At 37.3% G+C, this 23,306-nt stretch overlaps 2 protein-coding genes across 5 annotated transcripts in view; both read left to right on the forward strand.

The window, feature by feature from the left end:
- nup210 (nucleoporin 210) overlaps positions 1-16,142 on the forward strand; it is a 45,512-nt gene extending 29,370 nt beyond the window's left edge. The window contains exons 24-40 of the mRNA XM_058763316.1: positions 2,268-2,330; positions 3,199-3,378; positions 3,945-4,025; positions 4,105-4,236; positions 5,526-5,684; positions 6,306-6,397; positions 7,150-7,324; positions 7,773-7,948; positions 9,014-9,234; positions 9,334-9,470; positions 9,625-9,733; positions 11,030-11,176; positions 11,260-11,510; positions 13,702-13,906; positions 14,247-14,363; positions 14,473-14,547; positions 15,009-16,142. Of these exons, the coding sequence (XP_058619299.1) occupies positions 2,268-2,330; positions 3,199-3,378; positions 3,945-4,025; positions 4,105-4,236; positions 5,526-5,684; positions 6,306-6,397; positions 7,150-7,324; positions 7,773-7,948; positions 9,014-9,234; positions 9,334-9,470; positions 9,625-9,733; positions 11,030-11,176; positions 11,260-11,510; positions 13,702-13,906; positions 14,247-14,363; positions 14,473-14,547; positions 15,009-15,112 (2,424 nt within the window). The 3' untranslated portion in view covers positions 15,113-16,142. The remainder of the gene's footprint in view (positions 1-2,267; positions 2,331-3,198; positions 3,379-3,944; positions 4,026-4,104; positions 4,237-5,525; positions 5,685-6,305; positions 6,398-7,149; positions 7,325-7,772; positions 7,949-9,013; positions 9,235-9,333; positions 9,471-9,624; positions 9,734-11,029; positions 11,177-11,259; positions 11,511-13,701; positions 13,907-14,246; positions 14,364-14,472; positions 14,548-15,008) is intronic.
- Positions 16,143-20,311: 4,169 nt separating this feature from the next.
- The window catches only part of LOC131531882 (IQ motif and SEC7 domain-containing protein 1-like), an 83,060-nt gene continuing 80,065 nt past the window's right edge, over positions 20,312-23,306 (forward strand). For 3 of the 4 annotated variants that reach the window (XM_058763033.1, XM_058763034.1, XM_058763035.1), the window contains exon 1: positions 20,312-20,898. In XM_058763033.1, coding sequence (XP_058619016.1) covers positions 20,669-20,898 — 230 coding nt within the window. In that variant the 5' untranslated portion in view covers positions 20,312-20,668. The remainder of the gene's footprint in view (positions 20,899-23,306) is intronic. The other variant, XM_058763028.1, reaches the window with a different exon arrangement.

The following is a 23,306-nucleotide window of genomic DNA, read 5'->3' on the forward strand; positions in this document are numbered from 1 at the left end:
TCTGGATCATTGCCAAGTCCGCAGTCTTCCCCATTATTGTGGTTTCAAAGAACAAGAGATACCCAGAATTTATACTGTAGGGATGGTCATTTATTCAAACTCAAATGTAAATATTCTAATATTTTGAGATACTGATTTTTGACTTTCATGAGCTGTAAGAAATAAACATTTGAAATATATCAGTCTGTGTGTAATGAATGAATATAATATACAAGTTTCACTTTTTGAATGGAATTAGTGAAATAAATCAACTTTTTGATGATATTCTAATTATATGACCAGCACCTGTATGTGTTTTTTTTGCAATACCTTCACCAGATCCTGTAAGAAGATATGCTTTTTGTCTGGTGTTCATAACCCAGTCAGTATAGTTTTGGGACTTGCTGTTAACTGGTTCTGGATGTCAGACAAAACTCTGCTAACTGGGGTTCGAGTACCAGACAAAAGGGATCTGTTTTGATGGATCTAGCAAAGGGATTGGATCTAATATTGCTAGCATGAAGAACCAGGGGTGCCCACACTCTTTTGTGCGGGGATCTACTTTTTTTTTTAAATGAGAAGCTCGCCGAGATCTACCAAGTAAAAAATAAATAAATACATAAACAAAAAAAATAAATAAATATATAAAATACATATAAAATAAATAAAAAAAAACTTGTTGGGATGTATCTTTATATTGCATTAATTATTATTAATAATAATAATAATAATGTTCAGATTCTTAGTACCCCTGTAGAAAATCAAGTGAATAAAATGCCAGAAAGCAACCATTGCAAAAGTTAAAATTGGTTAGTAAAATTAAGGTGAGACTTAACAAAGGAATAGTTTTGAATTGAGTTTGTTGGATTTTTCTGTATGCAAACAATCCCTTTCTGGTGTCCTTCCCTTTTGAAAAAGTAGTATGTTTAAATATAGTGAATTAAAATACAATTAAAATATCACAAAATACAAATGAAAAATGAAGCCATTCTGCATGTGTGGAAATTTAGCGATCTGAAAGTGGCTCGACGTCATCAGTGAGAAGTTCCTCTGTCAGAACAAGCGATCATGTTTGGAGCGTATATACATAAACATCACTGATCCTCAAAAACTTCTCCAAAACACGCAAGAATCTGTTATAAAACACTCGCTGTATACAACTACGTGAATATACTGAACTGTGTTCAAGAAGAAATATGATGTTATAGTGATCAGTGCGACGAGAGCGCACATACACGGATCGTTCGTGCATCAATAATGACAGGCACATGTGTTTAATATATGTGACCCTGGAGCACAAAAGCAGTCTCAAGTAGCACAGGTATATTTTTAGCAATAGCCAACAATACATTGTATGGGTCAAAATGATTGACTTTTCTTTTATGCCAAAAATCATTAGGATATTAAGTGAAGATCATGTTCCATGAAGATATTTTGTAAATTTCCTTCCATAAATATATCTCAACTTAATTTCTGATTAGTAATATGCATTAAGAACTTCATTTGGACAACTTTAAAGGTGATTTTCTCAATATTTAGATTTTTTTGCACCCTCAGGTTCCAGATTTTCTAATAGTTGCATCTCAGCCAAATATTGTCCGATCCTAACAAACCATGCATCAATGGAAAGCTTAAAATCGACCCTTATGTCTGGTTTCATGGTCCAGGCTCACATATGACTCCTGTATGTCACTATAATCGTCTTTACTTTAATTACAGTTGCCATCCATCAAAACTTATTTGTGCGATCCTGGCTTGATTTATCCAGCCGGGAGCTGTAGTTTGCATATCATATGCTCATACAGCGGTTTTGAGCTGCCATTTAGTCTGTATTTCACACAGCACGATGAGAAACAACTTGAGCTGCTCCGAAACACTGAATACGTAGAGAGGGGGTGATGTTATTTATTTATATTTTTAAATTATTTAACACATTCATCATAAGATTAGTGAATTTATTATATTTTAGTGTCAAGTTATCTCGCGCCTTTTCACTTATCAAGCAGTGAAACAGCAGGAGAGCCAGGAAAATAATACAAATATTAAATATATATTAAAAATGACTAATGAATAAATGATAATGTGCAATAAAAGGTATTAATGATCAAATTGATAGGATATAAGTTATTATTTCTAAATAATAGCTGAATAAATGAAGAATGGAGAAAGCTAATCTCTTGAAGCTACACAACAGGTTGCTACTAAAAATTCAAATTAGATGCTTAGTTTCTTTGTGGTGATAGAGAATCCTAAAAAACGTTTTGTTTTGTCTTTTTTTTTATCTGTAGGTATTTCCTCCCTTCAGGCTGCTGCCCAGGAAAGTCACTCTGATAGTCGGAGCAATGATGCAGGTAAGTGTCATCCACTTTCTCAAACTGATCTGATTTAATACAGCACACTTCACTTGTCTAATACACTCCGATCTGATGTGAGTGAGCAGATCAACACCCAAAACACAAGCGAAGCCTGTACTCTAAAGCAAGATTATGCATACTTCATGCATGTGTTCCCTCATGTGCTAGCCATTGTTTTGCTTGTACTACAGCATTATGGATAAAATAACAGTTGGACTGCCACTGGCAAACATGTCAGGTTATGACATGGATGTCTGCTTCCCAGATGATAACTCACATGAAGAGGATGATAACCTGCATTTCTTAAAGTTTGGATTATAAAAGGAATATACCACACCTTCAACTGGAATGAAGTTTGGGGTCCACTTCTCACTATTAAATGGTGGATTAAGGGGGTTAAGGCTAGAAGGCATACAGCAAAAAACTACTGGGCATGCACACATCAATATAGTGCAATTTTTCTGACACTGTACAACAATAATTACTATTTTTGCATTATTATAAGGCGTAGGTCTAGGGTTGGGGTAGGTGTAGACATTAATAAAACACAATCTACTAGGTAGAAAATTCAATTTATTGTTAGCTTCCGGTTTATGCTGTATCCCTTCTAGCCACAACCGGATTAATGGATCTAAAATATGATCATGCAGAATAAGGCTTTAATATGTGCTTTATAAGTACTAATAAGCAGCCAGTGTGCTAGTAATATGCATGCTAATAAGCGGCTAGTTAATAGTGAGAATTATTTTCATGTGCTGTCACAATCAAGTGAACATAAAACACATCTAACTGGCTCTGTTGTCTGTGATCAGTGATCATCTTCAGAGATAGACTGACTGGATGCATTGCACCTGTTCATTTGTAGATCACGTCAGAGGGAGGACCGCAGCCCCAGTCCAACATCCTCTTCTCTCTGTCCCACGAGAGCATCGCCTCTGTCAGCAGTCTGGGGCACGTCAAGGGCCTGTCGGTGGGCAACATGAGCGTGACCGGCGTGGTTCAAGCGGTCGACACAGAAACAGGCAAACTGGTGGTGGTGTCAAAGGTAATGCTCTTCAGCCACTTCAGATGCAGCTTTTGTGTTTCCTGCAGTGCAAAGATGGACTTTGTTAATACTGATTTCATTTGAATGGTAACAGCCCTACAGTTTCTTTTTATTCTAACTAAAGCAATTAAAAACAATGTAGGAATTTGGTGTGAAAGATGAAACATTTAATAAGGTTAGGGAAAAAATGACACAGTGGGAATCTGTTTTGTTATATACAGCAACTCCTTTTCAGTTAATTGTTTTTCCTACCGCTTTTCTAGTCACAGATCACTTTATTTTGAGAGTTGTTTAAGTGAGAGAATATCTGTAACTTTGTCCAGATTGGGGAATTGTAATGTTTTATAATTTTTTTTTTTGCATTTGTCAGTTTTTTTGCATTAAAAAAAGTATATATTTTTGTTTGTATATGCTGTCAATTATAGTTTTTAGAAAGAAAGTTGGAATCGGCAGGTCACACTTACAAGAAATTAATCGGAATCGGCCAAGAAAAGTGCAATCGGTGCATCTCTAGCAGAAAGCGCGTTGATCTGTGTGATGAGTGAGTTAAACACCGTCTCTTACAGGATCAGGTGGATGTGGAGGTGGTCCAGCTGAAGGCCATTAGGATCCGAGCTCCCATCACCAGAATGAAGACAGGAACGCTGGTAAACACATTATGAGTTCAGTTTTTATCTGCAGAGTATTGTGAGAAGGTTGTGATAAAGGTTTGGTCTCTGGCGGTAGATGCCGGTGTATGTGATGGGCCTGACCAGCAGCCAGACGCCGTTCTCCTTCGGGAACGCTCTTCCTGGACTGACCTTCCACTGGTCTGTGACCAAGAGAGACATTCTGGATGTTCACACGCGCCATGCAGAGGTCAGGATAACACTCTTCCTGTGCTCTACAGTGCTTGATTCCAGTATTTGTTGTGTTGATTTGAACTTTATCACAATTTGGGCTGGTATCTCAGTATTTTTCAAGTCTTGGTGAATTAACACAAAAAGAACATTCAAAATCATATTTACTTAAATGTACCAAAAAGAGATTCACCAGTGTTTTAGCCAATAATTGTATTGGCAGATAAAAGCAATTATCTGCGCTATCGGCCATTGATAAAACAGCTGATGATCAGGATGATTATGTCCTGTCAGTCAAAAGGGGCCAGAAAATTTGTGTGAAGAAAAGATATCTTTTGTAGAATTTAGGGCTGTTAAAGTTAAGGTGATGAGGCATTAACACAATATCACTTCAAAAATATAATAATGCATCTTCTGTTTGACCCTATGAATCGCCTGTAGGTCAAGCCAGGGTTGCCAGGTCCATGCTTTTTCTCCTCACCAAACATTATTTGTAGCATACATCCCATCCAATAAACACAAACAGCTTTGTGCCATTATTTCTGTCCATTTTATCACAAAATTCAAACAATAAATACAGTTTTGATTCTCTTTATTGTGGTGCTTCAGTTCAAGCGGCAGCACAGATCCCAAGTCACTTCCACTTTAATACAAGTTATAGTGTAAAATAAACATGAATGATCATCAGAAGATATAGTGAAAATTATAATACAGTGTCTCAACCGTAGAAAGATGTCAGTAAAACAGCTTGTGATAAATGTCACTTAATGTTGCATTTGCCTGAGGAAAGTTATCCAGTGTTCACAGTTGGTTAATTAGCTATGAAAAAAACACTATAGAGAAGCTTATTCACTGTTAATCATGTATCTGTCATGAAAGGTTTTTATGAAAACTACTTTATGTGCATCGGAGTTGTATGCAGACATTTCAGTTTTTGAGTGTGATTATTATATCTGACAATAAATAGCAGTTAAATATAATAGTTATGTTCATTTTAACCTCTAATATTATAGGAATGTATGAGCAGATGTTATTCTGAATAATCATCTGTCGGTATGAGTGGAGAAGATTTATATTGTGCATCTCTAGTACCAATATAAAAATATGAAAATTAAACAAAAAGTGCATTTTTCCTATAAAAAGATATAGTTGTTGCAACAACACAGCAAGTTCTCTGAAGAACAAAGAAACAGATTAAATAGTAGTGGCAGGTCTATTAGTTTGTTTACACATTTCTGTGGTAAACCTTCACTCCAGTGTGTGCTGGTGTTGCGGTTCAGATAAATCAGTGTGTGATCTGTCCTGCAGGCGTCTGTACAGCTCAGTGCCGAGCACAACTTCGCCATGAGTGTGTTGGGCAGGAGTAAAGGCCGCACAGGACTGAGGGTGGTGGTGAAGGCCAGCGCTCCTCTGGCTGGACATCTGCAGGACAGTGCCCTCGAGCTCCATGATGAGATACAGATACAGGTAGACTAAATCTCATTCTCTCATTCACAGAGCAGCACTGTATTCTGTGTGACTGGCTTTAAAAAACAAACCCCATATTGAACGTTTTCTTTTTACTATATACAGTCAAACCAAAATTTATTCAGACTCCAGATATAATTTTTGATATTTGTTTACTAGTGGGTGCAGGATAGCAAAATAAAGTAAACTGTGACACATTATACATATTATACATTCAACAATACATATTAAAGTGTTGTTTCTTTAATTGCTATGCGACCTTTTCACACCACACACTGAACAAAATGAAGCATTGCTTGGTGATTGGTTGAGCTAAATTGGTATTATCTAATTGTGTGCTTAAATTTAACAGCTGACAGCTACTCAACCCAATTCATTACACACCTTTCTATCAAAGTTATCTGACATTATCAAGATGAATTTGTTCTGACGCAGTTTAACTCTTGAGTTCTTGTCATATTTTATTACTGTTTTCTAAACATAGCGAATAAAATGTGAGAAATGGTGTCTGAATAAATTTTGGTTTGACTGTAAATCATCATAGCCATTGCAACACTGTATTTTGAAGAACATTTATTAAACTGAGAGCAAAGGCTGACCCTGCCATATACTGAATTTCAGGTTTATGAGAAGCTGCAGCTGTCGAACCCAGAAGTTCAAGCTGAGGAGATCCTGATGTCCCCAAACTCCCTGCTCAAGCTCCAAACCAACAGGTACCTCAGCAGAAACCCTTGGTTCAGATCAACACACACCGTTACAGTTAGACTGAACCACATCAGATATCCATGCTGCTTTGCCATGAATGTGAGCTGTGCTGCCCTACAAATACACACAAACTAGTGCGACAGAACTGCACTACAGACCACATATTACATTTAATTAAAAGTGTCTACACTTCAAATTCAGGAGGCACTTGCAGTTAAATATTGTGTTTGTTTTTAAATGAACTCATTTTGACTAAACTAACCTAAATATGTATGCATAGTATGTGAATTTAATATTTAAGCAATGTCTCGTCTGCATCATGCTGTTGTATATCATTATATCCAATATTTTATTTTATTTTAAATTTAAACGATAATCCAGAAGGGTTTTGTTTTGTGGTAATGACATATTCTATGTTTATCCCACTGGAGGAATGGCTGTTTAAAAAGCAAATAAATAAATAAATAGACAAATTGTTTGAGTTGAAATAAATGTATTAGCTCACTAGTAAAGACTGTGGGACACATCATATAGGAGACCATGTAGGTTTCCTGAAAGGTCAGTTGCTGTGGATAACAGTCATTATTAAGAAATATTTGACTGTTAAATGTTAAAATTAAGTAGATAATTAGAATTAAGTACTCCAGAAATCTATCAAATAATATCGAGCAACATGTCAGACAAAGATTGGATCTGTTTGTATTTTTTGTCATAAATAAAAATAGTTTGCGTGTTGTATAATGTGTGTTATGTCCTGTAGAGATGGCCTGGGCTCCCTGTCCTACCGTGTGCTGGACTGTCCGGACAGAGCTGCTCTCGTTCAGGTGGATGATAAAGGTCACCTGACGTCTGGATCTCTGACAGGAACAGCATCGCTACAGATCAGCTCGCAGGAAACATTCGGCGTCAATCAAACCATCATCGTCGCTGTGAAGGTAGCTCTTCCACAGATAAGGAGATATGAGGCTATGCAAGTGCAATAGTCTTTAAACAGCTGATCAGTTTAGCCATTTAACTTAATAAAATTAATAGAAAACAGAATAGAGGATAAGTAACTTGAATTGCAGATTGATAATAACAATGCATAAATTAATATATTATTTTTGCAGTATAATCAGATAAGATGAAAAAAATTAAATTAGTTCATCAATGAAATACATGTGTATGTCTTGATTTATTTAGCAGTCATGCAGTGGGATGTTACCTCAGGGTGATTTTATATTTAATATATAAATATATTTTCAAATGAGTTTTGCAATTAATGACTGTACATTATCCCTTATATTAGGTTTTGTATTTCACAATAGCTCTGAACTGTGAATGAATGTTTTAGTAGTTAGCATTCAGTGTCAGCAGTGTCACAGAGCTGGTGTTTGTTGTCAGGTGGTGACAGTCTCGTACCTGCGTCTGAGCACTAGTCCAGTCGTGTACACGTCTAACAGAGAGACTGTGTCCGCCATCCCGCTGGGAGCCGTTCTGACCTTCACCGTTCACTTCCACGACAGCACAGGAGAAACCTTACACAGCCACAACTCAGTGCTCAGCTTCTCCACCAACAGGTAACAGAATCAGCATCTCGAGCCATCTACAGGAGATCTACATGACAGCTGTGCCTTTGAATGCAGCACTTACACAGTTCCTACACTGCAAACCAGCATCAAGACAAAACTACACCACTCCTATCATCAACAAAACCTCCAGAGGCCTCCATTTGTTTAAGTTTAATATAATATTGAAGATAATATATTATCAAACATGGGCTAAACATTTCACATCAAAATTCAACAGCAGCTAGGGCTGAAATGACGCTTTTGAAGTTGTAGTTGGTTCTTTAAAAGATATAATGGATAGACTTGTGGCTCAGTTGGACTAATTTAACACGCTGTCAGTTCTGATAAAAATTTACTGTGTTATGTACATTGCCAGAAGTTATTAATTATTGGTAGGTTAAGTAAGTTTATTAATGATGATTAATTGACTAATCAGAAAATAATAAATTGATTCAATGTAAAAAAAAAAAAAAAGATTTATAGATTAATCATAAAACAATAACCAATAGATTAATCGATCATCAAAATACTGGTTTGTGACAGCCCTAACAGCAACAAACATTCGTTTATTTAGAGCTTCCTTCTGAAACTCTGCCACTTTAGGGACAAAAAAAGCACAAGTAATGATGTATATAACGTATTTCACTGTTTTTTATTTCCCCTGTGAAAGAGACTCTGTAACTCGAAATCTAAAGTTTTTCAAAGTCCTTTCAAAATCTTCCATATCAGCTTTATTTTTAATATTGAAAGTAAGAATTTTCACTCTTCTTCCCTGGTTTCGTCTCATGTATTGCATTAACATTATCTGAATTTAATACTAACACAAAATCAAACCCCATTTCTCCTCACACAGAGGCATGGAGCATCTGAAGTGTCAAATATGGTTGCAAATCAAAAACGAATAAATGTTGTTGTGTTTTTTTGTACAAATATTCATGCTTTGGAAACAATGTTAAAAGTGGTAATTGCAGATAATTAACAATCAGAGATAATCAGTGCATATGCTTTTATTGTTTTTATTTTATTTTTTTTACTTTGATCAGTGTGTATTAATGATCTGTCTCGTGTGTGCAGGGATGATTTGGTGCAGGTCGGTAAGGGTTCGAGTAACGGCACGCTGACGGTGCGGACGGTGAATGTGGGTCTGACTCTGCTGGGGGTTTGGGACTCGGAGCAGGCCGGACTCGCAGATTTCCTCGCAATACCGGTCCAACATGCCATTCATCCGGCTGAAGCCCGGCGGCTGATCGTGGGAGACGTTGTGTGTTTTTCTGCACAGTTTGTTAATCAGGAGGGTAAGAGAAAACACGGACACATACAAATATTGATAGCATTTACAGACGCATGGCTTTCTGTGAGTATTCGAGTCTCCTGAAGTCATTGTTCATGTGCAGGAGCGTCAGGTGTGTGGAGCTCATCGTCCAGCGCTCTTCTGGAGATCGATCCCAGGACTGGAGCTGCAGTAGCCAGAGACAAGGGCACAGTCACGGTGTACTATGAGATACCCGGTCAACTCCACACTTACAGAGAGGTGACGTTAATCACGTGGACTTCAGTTCGGAGATATTCCGAATCAGAGTTTAAAATGGAAAAATCATGAAAGTCCTTTGGTCCAAAAGTGTGATGCTGGTTAAACTGCATGTAAAGATAATTGCGATTGTGTTGTAATGCTTTATTTTGTTTAGGTTCTTATTGAAGGTGCATCTCGGACATCTGTCGTCATTCCCGCAGTGAAGAAGGACAGAGACTCTAAAGTTTTGATGTCAACCAGGGACACGGGAAGCAACCTCATCGGTACAAAACACTGCTGGAATTGCATTAAAGAGAGACTCAATCGCGCTTGACATATAACACAACTGTTCAGTGTTTTTCACCGTTACATTGAAATCCAGAAAGAATTAAACACAGAATTTGATAAAAATTACTGATTTCAAAGGGCATCTCTTACGTCATGGGTTTGATTCCTAAGAATGCAAAAGCCTCTAGGTTCATCTGAGATTTTTCTTTTCAATGAGCATTTTCAGGGTTCCCGCGGGTCCTTACGTCTTTAAAAGTCTTAAATTTAGTTGTATCAAATTTAAAGCCATAAAAAGTCTTATATTGTACAAGAAAGTACAATTTTGAAATTTTGATTTCAAGAGGTCTTAAATTTGGGGACGGAAAGACCAGAATTGCCATATGGCTTAAGTGATGATTAAACTTCAAAAGGCTGTTTCATTAAATAAACATGAGTCCTGTGTTGCCATGGAAACAGATATATTCCAAAGGCACCACCTGCTGGCAGGGAATGAATGTGCATTTTCAATAAGCCTGTTGGTTTTGTTCAGACCAATGCAAAAATCAACCCATGTTTTTACGCTGAAAACCCGCAGAGCTGTAAATGTGAACTGGTGGATCAAAAAGAAGATAATGCATTATAAAAATGTAAACGGTAAAACGTATTTATATGTAATGTAATTAATAAAAAAATGCATTGATGATGATTTTTTTAATTAATATAATAATTAATACTTTTGACTTTAAAGGCTGAAATGTGAAGTATATCATTTTATAAAACTTTTTGTTTTTGTGAAAACCTCAATCTGGACTGTAAATCATGCTTTTTAGTCATTTTAGTTTAATATGTTACCATAGACTTTGCCCTACCCTGCTCATGTGGTATTAATTTTATTTCTGCAGGCGTCAAAAAGGTCTTAAAATCTTAAATTTGAGCTTAAATATCCTGCAGATATATCAGGATATTTAAGCTTGATTTTTATCAGGCTCTTATGAAAATAACATTGGACATTGAGATTTTTGACATTTAGACATTGAATAACTAACTAACAACCTTTTCATTGCAATTAAAGTGAAATTACTGAACCTAAACATAGGAGCCTGATAAAAATGTGCATTTAAAAGAAAAATCTCAGACAGACTTAGCAAACTGAAGACTTCAGATGCAAAAACTTCTATGACTGCATTGTAAGCTTCTGCCAAATGAACACAAGCAAATGTAAAAGTCTCATTAGCAGGTGCTGTGGTCCATTTATTTAAATCGTAGTGCTTTTCTGAACGGCATCATAGCACTCATGTTTCCTCTGTCCACAGGAAGCTGCATGTCGTCTCAGTCCGAGAGCATGGCTCTGCTCCACCCAGAGTCCTCCGTCAGCTGTCAGCTCCGCTTCACCAGCAGCGCCGTGGATTTCTCCGCTCATGACGTCTACCACACTCACACGGCATTCGACGCCAGCACAGGTCTCTCACACGAACCTTGGACTTCAGCCTGACGTCACAATGGCAGGTGTAACCCCTTGATCTGTGTCTCCTCTGACCGCCAGGTTTCTACAGCTGCGTGTTGAGCTTTAAGCCCATGAGCGACCAGCAGGTGAAGGTGCTGAGCGTGTCTATGACGGACGTGGAGGTGAGGGCCGGCGTGCAGGGATCTGTCTTCAGCGGAGAGCAGATCAGCGCCCGGCTGCCTGTCAGTCCAGGGATCTACGCCGATCAGACGGACATCATCCTGAGCAATCATCACACGTCTGCGGAGCTGACCATCTACGGGCCGGCAGGCGCTCTTCAGCAGCTAGACGTAACGTTTGCATCCTTGTCTCTTTGTCTGTAAAGCGAAATGTTTTTGTTGAAATTAGGGCTGGGCGATAAATCATTAATGATAATTATCGCGATATAATTTTCCTCGATAAAACGATATGAAGAGTTCGATAAATGTTCGATATAATTTAGGGATGCGCCGATACCGATACTGAGCTCCTGTACTTGTACTTGTTAAAAAGCAATACCAAATACCAAACGCCGATACCACATAGCATGTGATAAGTGCCATATTCAGACAAAGAAACACCGACAACAGACAGCAGAATGGAGTTATTAGAGATTAAGGATGTCTACAAAGTATATGTATGCAATAAATGTAATGTTAAACATTCAGTATTAATGCCTGTATAGTTGATGTGCGTGAGCTTGTCTAGCGAATATGCCTTTATCACAGACATCACTGGAAAGTTTGTAGTTCGGTTGGATATGTCAAAAACAAGCAAGTAAAACAATGCACAAGTTACTTAAGAGTAGGGAAGGAGAGAGAGAGAGCATGCACTTCTGTTGTGTGATCTTTATTGATGTTCACTCACTTAGCACTCATCATTTGGCTTAAAACTAAATTGTAAATATGAGACAATGTATAGGGGCCTTCACTATAAACATCATTTGTTTTCAACCTTAAGCATGCATGACTTTCTGGCAAGAGTGAAACTAGCAGCCTGTGTAAATGCGTGAGGCTGTGCTGTACTTGTCCCTCTCATTCTGCACCAGCACAAATACGTGCGCGTCTTGAGTGTGTTTTGCTTGCTTCATGAGTGTTTCTGCATTATATGAGTGGCTTTGGAATATAAATCGCAGCATGTTTCAGATGAAAAAAACACTACTTGTATCTCTGAAATCATTATAACGAGTGGTTCCCTGCATTATTACAGCAAAACGCATGATTACAGTATTGACCGCTGCAATTGAGCAGCTCTAATGCTATTAAATTAAAGATGATGTACCATAGAGCAAAAAAAAATGAACTGTGAAAGTAATTAAAACTTGTAAAATACATTTTAATGGGCATAATTAACTGAAAATAACTGAAGGATATATCTATTTGATAAATGAAGTTAACCAACTAACATTATACATATTCTTTTGGTTACTGTATCCAATATTTAAACAAATTTACAAATACAGTGAAAATACTAGTATCGGTATCGGCTGTAATTGAACATAATTATAGTATGTTTTTGTGATTAAACTCTTGCATGTGTGCATTTATACTGAATGTTTTTAGACCAACGTTACTGTTTTTCAAACAAATACCTAAAAACCATATAGTTATATTTTTACCATGGTATTGAGGTGCTATATGTGTGGTTTTAACTGTTTATCATGATTTAAATTTATGCTACTATGGGAGAACAATGATTAGTTTAAAAAAAAAAAAACTTTATTTAGAATAATTATATTTCACCATATAAAACTGAGGTTGCTACAATTTTTACAGATGCTGCTGATTTTGATTATGAACAAAACTTAACATCTGCATCCTAACTCAAGCTACTGCTACTATCAAATGTGCATTTCTAAGAGACAAAAAAGTAATATTATTATTAATAATTGAAATTATCAGGCAACCCAAACCTGTTTCTTGATTTGAAACAATATCACACATTAGAACATGCAGAAACTTAAGAAATTAAATTAAGAAACTAAGAAATTCTTCTATTAAGATATTTATTTTGGTTTCTACAACTTTCACTTTGGAACAAAAATCTGGCTTTAAACTTAAAAAGAAATTAAGATTTGACATGTAATCGTGATAATTATCGATATCGACTGATATGAAATAATAATAATAATTTGCCCCTTTTAGACTTATACTCTATTAATTTACTAACTGCTTGTTTTCTTTTAAACTAACACTAGCTTATTTATTCTTTTTCTATTCTATGTGTTTTCTTTTTATTTATTATATAATATAAAAAAAAAAAAAAAAAACTTGCTACATGTACTTAAGCTAACAGACTTGTTACAGCACTTGCATATCGCTGCTCTTTTGTTGATTTTGATTGCTTCCATTGTCCTCATTTGTACGTCGCTGTGGATAAAAGCATCTGCTAAATGACTAAATGTAAATGTATGAAGAAAATTCTGGTGATTTTTTTTGGCCACATCGCCCAGCCCTAGTTGCAGTAAGTGTTATTGTGGTCATGGCTCTTTCTGGTGTTCAGGTGAAGAGCAGTTCTCCTGCGGTCGTGATCGAGGAGAAGGAGGTTTCTCTCGGCGTTCCCAGCTTCGTCAGGTATGCGGTCAGTGTGGTGAGGCCGCAGGGGTCTCTGACGGCGTCGGTGTCTGTGAGCAGCGCGTCCAGTGCTCAGGTGCTGCACATCCCGGTGTCTGTCATGCATCTCTCAGCCAGCGGCACTTCTGTGCAAGGTTTGTTCCTCAGCATCTGTCTGACAGCAGAGTGAGAGACATGTTGATAGTTGAGAAGGATCCCGTCAGGAACAATTGGGATGGTTTATGCTTATAATGGCGTCCTGATCATGATGGAAGATTATATGTTGTTTGGAGCATTTTACTGCAGATTGTTTTTTTTTTTTTTTTAAAGGGGTCATGACATGGATTTTTTTGTTATTTTAATATGTTCCTTAAGCTTTACTTACTGTATAATGTGCAAATAGCCGCTGCCTAAAAAAAAAAATCCATGTCATGAGCCCTTTAATGTTTTTTTTCTTAAAGCATACTGACCCATGCTTCTTCACTGTTCTCGTAGCACATATAGTCGATGGAGCAGACGGGCCCAATATTCTTCAGCAGTTCATTGACTCCTATCAAGTGATGTTCTTCACTTTATTCTCTCTCTTGGCTGCCACCGCTGTCGTCATCATCGGTAAATGCTTCCACGTCCTGCCTAACACGTTTCAGTATCACGAATAATGGGTTTTCGGACAGTGATTGTTCCTATTTTAATATCATCGTATTTTGCTATGTTTCTGTAGTGTGCCATGCGCTGTTTTCCCCGAGAGATCCTGTCAGTCATCCTGCGTTCATCCAGAAGACTCCGCCTCCTGCAGGTACATGCATCTGGAATCTAGATCAGCACTGAATCTGTGAAGTGTGCTGCTCAAGCTGTTTACATCAGTCTGAAATAATCAGGGACTCTGGGGGAAGAATGCTGATTTCTTATGGACTTCCTCAGAAGTGTGTGCAGAGTCGTAGGTGCTACACACCGAGAGAAATGACAACTGATCAGACAGACTTTACCTCATGCTCGCATTATCATTATCATTATTATTTCTTCAGGTGTTTAGGAGTGGTACGCTGTAAAAAATCTAAATTTGAGGAAACTTTAAAAGCTTAGGGCAACCAGCTTCAGGAGATTGAGTATCTCAACTTGTTCTTGTAGGAGATTTTTGAGTTTTCTCAGCTTTTTGTTGTATAAACTGAATACAACGAGTAAAAAAAAAACATCTTCTGAAGCTGTGGATTTCTGTGGATTTGACCGACTCGTTTGTAAACGCTGCTGTTTCTGCAGGTGTGGCGAAGCTGACTGAAAGCCCCTTCAACAGCAGCATGTCTTCAGACTCGAAGGCAAGCCCAAGATTACGCTTGTATTCACCAAACTACAACTCCAGATAAACCGTCTCCGCCTGAAGACTGAAGAAAGTGCCTTCCGAGTATAATAAGCGTGCTGGAAAATACTTGTGTGAGAGTATTGCTTACATGCTTAAAACAATAGCTTTTTCATTTGAAATGCTGCGTATCTGATTGAATATGGCAGGGCTGCATATTTTTTTTGTCTGCTTTTTGTTTGATTATTTAAACGTTTGATGTGTGAACTCATTTATTGTAATTATTTACAGTAGTTTTTTCCCCAATAGTTTTCATAGCTTGAGACATTGTAATTGTTATTGAATTGCGATGGTAACCTTTTTTTTTTTTTGAAGCTCAGGACAACTTTTGAGGTAATGTGAGACTGCGGCTCTGATGTAGCGTGCTGATTTGTGAATAGTGCAACCACTGATTCCGTCCAAAGTGCTCTTACATGTGTTCGTTGTGCAGAAACTAACGGCCAGTCGTTTTATTTCATGAACAATATGAATTGATTTTAATGATATGTTGAACTCTTTTGAGTTGAGTGCAGCTTCTTTCAGTTATTAATGTGAATATTAAATCTGTTTAAGGGCTTAATTCAGTTCAGTTGCTTTAGATTTAAAGGGCTTCTGAAAGGACGGACTGGTACTCTCTGAAGCAGCTCCTGACGTGAATGTTTGCTGTTCAGATGAAGCATCAGTCCCACCATAGATATATTACACTGATACATCTGTAACTGTGAGTATTGATTTAAGTATATGTGACCACTTTTGACCGAAAAAACACCTCAACCTTGCGAGCCTGTTTAAGTGAGGACTTCTGTAGTGACTGTCTTTGTAAGCAAGAGCCATGATGTGACTCAGAACTGCTGCACTGAATAAAACCAGGAATTGTGAATCTGTCATAACCTTTGACTTTAATCTGTAGATGTAACCACTTCTGAGCCTTCGTCGATGTATGTGTGCTCTTGTCATTCATAACTTCCTCAAAAGTTAACAGCTCGTTCCTTTATTTACGCTGAGCTTTGTGCAGCATGTATGTGATCTATAAACATTAAATACGCTCTTGTTAAGTATCACCTGTTCGCAGTGGTTTTTACATATTTGCCATTTGAATAAAAAACACTGGAATGTGGAATTAATTTGACTTTCGATTGAGTTTGATTAGAGGTTAGCCTTTTAGAGAAAATCACTTTAAAAAAAAAAAAAATTGTGAGAATGTAATATGTGAAGTTCAAAAGCGCTGGTTTTTAATGAGGCTGAATTCAGAATAGTGTATTAGCATGCACATTTATACAGTGTGTAATTATTAGGCAAGTGGAAACCACATACATCTTAATTAGGGAGAATTATCATTTTAAGGTGATGTGTAATTGCTGATGAGTGATGGTGTGATTTAAATGGTCAAATTCTTTCAATTCAGACGTGCTTAACTATTATAGGAAGACTTCTACTACAGATGAAAATGGGTGAAAAAAAAGATTCAAGTGACACCGAAAAGACAAAAATGACAAAACATCTATCAGGAAAATGTGGTAAAGCGTGACCATTAGACAATTTGCCAATAGTAGGCAGCAGGGTTGCCAAAAAAACATTGAGAAGAAAACATGCAAATTAACAGCAAAAGATCTGCGAAGACTTAAGCGTAAAACCACCAGAGCCACAGTTTTCCAGAACTTCTGGAATCTTCCCATTTATCTGGAATCTCCAGAAGTACAAAATGTCAGGTTCTCAAAGAATCTGCTGAAGTAAGCAAAGCAGAAACACGACCCCCACTTAACAAAAAACACCGGCTGAAGCGTCAAGATTAGGCAGAGAAATACATGAAGACTGACTTTTCAAAGGTTTTGTGAGAGTTGCATGTGTGTGCATGTGTGTGCGTGTGTGTGTGTGTGTGTGTGTTGGAGGGGATAATGGTGTGTGTGTGTGTGTGTGTGTGTGTGCGTGTGTGTGTGCGTGTGTGTGTATGTGTGTGTGTGTGTGTTGGAGGGGATAATGGTGTGTGTGTGTGTGTGTGTGTGTGTGCGCGTGCGTGTGTGCATGTGTGTGTGTGTGTTGGAGGGGATAATGGTGTGTGCTGTGAGGTAGCTGACGGCCAAGTATTTCAGCGTTTGGCTTGCCAGAGAAGTCTCCAGAGGTGACAGAATAATGGCCTGCCCCCTTGTTCACCTGAATTAAACACAATTGACTGCTGACTGCATCAACTACAGCTGATCGAGACACCGACTAATTCTATGGATTTGTTTTGTATTTGGTTTTTGATTTTTTTTATTTGTGTAAACATTCTTGTTTACCGTTACACAATGAGATAAATGAAGAACAATCCTTTGTACTCTAATTGCGCGCACAAATATTTGGGAAGTTGTTGTAATTCCCTTTAGAGACGTAGATTTTTAACGTAGTTTTTAAAAGTAAAGTTTGGAACTTATAAAATCTGAGCTGTTTCAGCTGAAAGAAACTTGCACTGACTGATCTTGAAATGTGTCGGTGCCTTTGGTTTGTCTCGAGATCAACACCAGTAATGTTTTTCTAAGGTATGTTTATAAAAATGACTGTAATGTCCTAACTGAACCATGGCCTAATCCTGGCTTAGTCTAAGCCCCGTCTGTGAAATCAGCCCATAGTACTGTATCTCTTCAGCAGTAAAATTAGTCATGAAAAACATTGCGTAATAAGTATGCACACAGTGTGAGTATTATGCAAGAATGCTATTTCAATTTTAGCTTATCCTGGCCCACATTACCAGTTTGGTCAGGGTTTTTTTTAACATTTTATTTATATTTTATTTTATTTTATTGATTGATTGATTGATGATGATTGTCCTATGGCTTTCAAACCTTTCTTGCAAAATTGGTCTTGTTGCACCATCACCATGCGCTTCCTCTGATGCAACATCGACGTCATCTTCTGAAACTTGTCTCTCAGTATCTGTGGTCCAGTGCTTTGCTGTTATCATGTCTTGAAACAGGATCTGTAGCCTCGTCATCCTGCAAGACTTGTTCTCTGTGCTTCTTGCAAATGTCATACCGAATAACCTACAGCCAGCCAGTGAGTGTTCGACTGCTGGTCATTTCCAGAGAAATTAGATCATTGTGCAAATTATATTAAATAATCCATCCTGCATGGACTTTCACAGCTTTTTTCTATCAGTCAAAAACTTTAAAATGTTTAAATGACAGTGTTAAGCAAAATGCATTTTTTTTAACTAGCCAGTTTTTGTGAGCAGTGATGAGTGTTGATTGTGTTGTTACACATGATACATAAAAATGCATAATAAAAAAAAAAATAAATATTGTAAACAAAACGTGTAAAGATTACGTCATCAGGGCAGGTATTTTCATCAGATTCACTGATGAGCTAAATTAATTTCTTTCAAAGTTGAAGGTCTCCAGTTTCATGCAGAATACTGCAGCACTACCACCGATACTTCCCCAAGAGCTTCAAACAATGTTATTAATCCTTCTTCCTTTGAAAAAGATTCCTTAGAAACATCTGCTTTTTCTCATTAAGACGTTTCATGTTCTTTTTGTTTTTATATTATTTAAACTATCATGATACGTGTATAGAAGACCAATCAGAAATAAACATCTTTCATTTAACAAAAACATTAGATGTGTTGTAATGCTATGCTGCTCACTATATTAGTCATAAATCTACACTAAAAAACTTGACTAATTGATACTGAAGAGTCCAGATGATGGATCAGACGTCTGAACGCACTGCAGAACTCAGTCTGTAAATGTGCTGCACATCAGACTGCATTACAGTTTAATCTCATTTCACCAAATTATATCACTTATTTCAAAGATCCTTACAGTCCTCCTGTTATACCACAGCAAGAGCCAAAAACACCAAAACGTTGATCAAGCTGGCCAAGCAGATGACAAATGGGATATTCATTTGTTTTCTTCAGAAATTACGTTTTTAATATCCATAATTCTCTCTCCCTGCATAATCACCTTGGAATTTGCATTAATTTTCAAAAACAGTGGCCCATTGTAAATTATTTCTTGAATATTAAAAATAGAGAGAGAGAGAGAGACCTTGTACATAAAGCCAGTCATTTAACATTCGCTTATTAAACTGAATTGATTGCATTGAATAGAAAAGCAAGAATTAGAAATGACAGTTAAAAGTCTGAACACCAACATATGCTGGCTTTTATTTGTACTAATGAAACTTAATAATCTTTGTGATTTTCTTTGAGGGTTGTGTTTAGAGGTACAGTATAAAGAGTTATTCATCCACATTATCATTAAAACTTGTCTGCAAATGATTCAATCAAAATGTATTCAAATTTGACTTTTAAGGTCAGATTTGGTGTATGCTACTGTCATTTTTTCATTTTATAATCAATAAAGAACAATTTATAGCAATATATTTATATTCTACACTGCTAGAAGTCAAAGTCAAAGTCTGCTTTATTGTCAGTTCTGCCACATGTACAGCACATACATACAGAGAACTGAAACTGCGTTACTCTCAGACCCTCGGCGCATACAGATAACACTAACAGTAGAACATAAAAATACAGATTAAATATATATAAAATATAATTATACAAAAATATACATATAAAGTGGCACAAGGCAGATAGAGTGCAAACCAGTGAAATAAACAAACAGTGCAGATATAATGATTGTTGTGCAAAAGACTAATTAAAGTGACAGTCTTTATTTAAACCGTCAGAAGAGGTAGTTGAATGAGGTCAGTCCCATGCTGAATGAGGTAGTGAGGTAGAATAATACTACATCTACTAATATATCCAGCTCCTTTTCAGTGCTGCTGCTGTGGTTCCTTTACTGCAGCTTTGCACGAGCTCTTTGCACCTTTATTGCTTTAGTGCTTCACCTGCCTTTATTTCTGCTTCTGGAGATCATCAAAGCCTTATTTAAAGTGACCCCAAACTTATTTAGACACTTTTGCCACAATTAAAAATGTTTTTTTTTGCATTATATCAAAATAAGTGCCATTTATTTAAAATAAACAGTAGGCCTACTAAATGGGGGGGATATCTTTAAAATCAGAAAAATGCTATAACTGCCATATATTGGGACGTTAAGCGTTAAGGCACTGAACTGTATCTATAAAGGCAATAATTAAATACAGGTCAAAAACAGCTACACTGCTGGACGCGACGCGACGCGAAACAGAACGCTGCAGACGCGTCCGTCAGGACTGCGGTGGAATCGTGACGCAGACAACCAGTCGACCAATCAGAGCCTTTGTTTATGCGTGCGGCGGGTTTATTCGACGCCGCGCGTTCGCAGTGTAGACAGCTGCGTTGTTGCGTCGCGTCGCATGCGGTGCGGTGCATTCAGGGTGTTACTGCGCCACCATTTATAAGTGCATTCTAGTGCACGGCAAGTGGATTAAATTTTCTCTACTGCACCACGAACTCCTTCCAGAACTGTGATGGGAACGATTTTTAACCTATAGCCACATTTAACCTTTAGTGGCACACAAAGCCACCGCAGGAGACGCAGACTCGGTGTTTGACAGAAGCATGGCTGAGCGCGGGACGTGCGCACCTCTCATAGCCTACATCACAGCGCGCCTTTACCTGGAGAAAAGAGGGAATATTTGACTGAATGAGAAGGCGATGGACAGCCGGACCGAGAATCCGACGAAGGCAGCGGGCTACCTGAAGGAGCTGAACAAGATCATAGAGACCCAGCAGACGCTGCTGGAGCGGCAGAAGAGGCGCATCTTTGAGCTGGAGCAGCATGTGTCCGATCTGTGCGCCGAGAACAGCCGCCTGAGACAAGAGTACCAGCGGCACCTGCTCACCTGCAGACTGCGCTCCATCCAGGAAAACAGCCCGCAACAGCAGTAAGACCCCTCTTATACACTTCCTTCAAAAACCTGGTCCTTAAGCAGTGCGAATACACAGTGACAGGACGCTTATTTAAACAACATTTTATTTATAGGCTATATATTGTATTGTTTTTAGAGTTTGTCTCATTTTGGAGCGTGTTTGGTTAGTTTGATTTAGAAAAAAAGTACGTCCATATAATATTAAAATATATTGTGCTTTTTCCCCCCTAACAGCTGCAGCAGTTAATGCTTTCAGCTATAATCTCCCAGCCATATAATGTGCCCAAAACCATATAATTTTCTAAAGTTTGTTATGAGGGACTCCCACGGTTTAGATGTTTATGAGGTCTAGGAAACCCTCTGCTACCCCTGTATTTCACTCCTCTGCTGCAACTTTTCGTTCTCCTGCCCAGTCTGTAGTTATTTCATACATTAATAAAACTGCTTTTTTAATGTCAACAAAAAGGCGGAATCACTGAATGATTGCTGTCTAGTTGCAGTTAAATCTGTTATTTGAGTAGTTGGACAAAGCATGTGGCATCTTCTCATGGCTTCATGACTCCTTGAATAAGAGAGGAACAAATATGAGACTGATATTTCATCACAGCATGGGATTCAGTAACATAGTGCCCTCAAAGGACATTTCTCTCTGTAACTGGATCTTTGATTTTCTGACAGAATATCTTCAGAATAGACACCAACATATGAGTCTGTTGACTCTACCATGAGTCTGAGCACTGGTGTCCCACAAGGCTCTGTAATCGGACCTGTACTGTTCTCCTCGTTTACATACTGTATTGATGTATTGTCGAGCATAACTCAATAGAAAAAAATGCATCATTCTTTTCGGTCAGATCTTTTTAATAGGCTATATCAGTTAAACCAGTTCACAAAACTATTCAGGCCCAAACAGTTCATGAGTCAAAACACTCACTGAATCATTAAACTGAAAACCATCATTTTTGCTCATGTAAAGTTTGTAGGTTAATTAACCAAGAACCCATGGTTGAGCTGAAAATAAGAGGATTTGAAGTGTACAGAGGACCTGACTGCTGGGTTGGAAAAATATCTTTAATAAGTGATATTAGCAAGGATGTTAAAAAATAAAACGTACTGAGAATATGTTTATGACTTATCAACACGCATATAGAAGAGAGTTAGTTTTAGTCATTTCATTATGCAAAAACTTTTCAACCTAGTGATGTAAATGCATTTTAGTACTGACATGAAATTACAGTAGTCACCCTTAATAATAAAACCTTAATAAACTGTAAATCCTTAATAGAAATAGTAATATGTGCCTATGTGTGCATATTCACATTTTGTGCTAATTTAACACGACTTTATCAGGCGTTATATGTATAAGATGAAATGAAAATGCTATTGAAACTTTTCTGAAGACAGTTGGTTCCCTTCAGAGATACATCCATAAAAAAACACGTGACGGTCAGTTCTATAATATTGTGGTGAGCCACCACAAATAAATCAATGTATGGGAAATGCTCACATGCCATATTGCTTAGCAAATGCAATTCTTAAAATATATAATACATATTACACAAAAAGGTGGTTGAAATAATCATTTTGTAATTTGATTTTTAATTGCAAATTTTTAGCACTGAATGAAATACAAGTTCAGTTACAATCATAATTTATTTTTGTTAATTACATTAGATATTTCGGTAACATAATAAATCAGACAAATTATTCATCAAAATGATAAAAGATCAAGCTTAAGTATTTGTGCATAGCTAACTGATGTTCATGAACTAATGCTTAGCCATTTTGTGACCTCACACACTCCACCATTAGAACAGCATATAGAAATCAATAAGCACCCTATTTACAGCAGATTAAATATGTAGAAAATCCATCAGTGTTTTCCGTCAGAAAGCTGTGGCAGTAATTCTGAGACCTTTTCACAAATGGGCTACCCTTAAAAAATATACTTTGAGAAGATAAGATTTGAAGCACATTACAAGTGCACATTCAGTACAGTTGAATGCACTTCTCTTTCACAAAAGTATATGACCCATACACTATGAATGCACTCTTCTGAAGCCATGGCTTTATGTGAGCAACAAACAGACATTTAGGGGGTTATGTATTATTACACAGGAAGCCAGCAGTAAATCAGAGCAGTAGTCAATGTGTTTATTGCTTCTTTTCTTATGGAGTGGCCTGATGGTTATTCAAACAGTGCAGTGGGCAGCTGAGAGGAGACTCACCTCTAATGGCTTCTGTTCTAATGTTACAGTCCTGAGATCCGTTAGATTTGTCATCCAGCTCCAGCATGACGTTTGCATTCAGTGAGACCTTAAAAAGACCAATATACAGTTTATAGTTTTACCCTCACTGGAGCTGATATTTGAAATTAGAACACTAATATATGAGCTGGTTCATGGCCACAGATGCTGACTGTA

The sequence above is a fragment of the Onychostoma macrolepis genome, chromosome 23, assembly GCF_012432095.1.
Source record: "Onychostoma macrolepis isolate SWU-2019 chromosome 23, ASM1243209v1, whole genome shotgun sequence".
In the NCBI taxonomy this organism is placed as follows: Eukaryota; Metazoa; Chordata; class Actinopteri; order Cypriniformes; family Cyprinidae; genus Onychostoma; species Onychostoma macrolepis.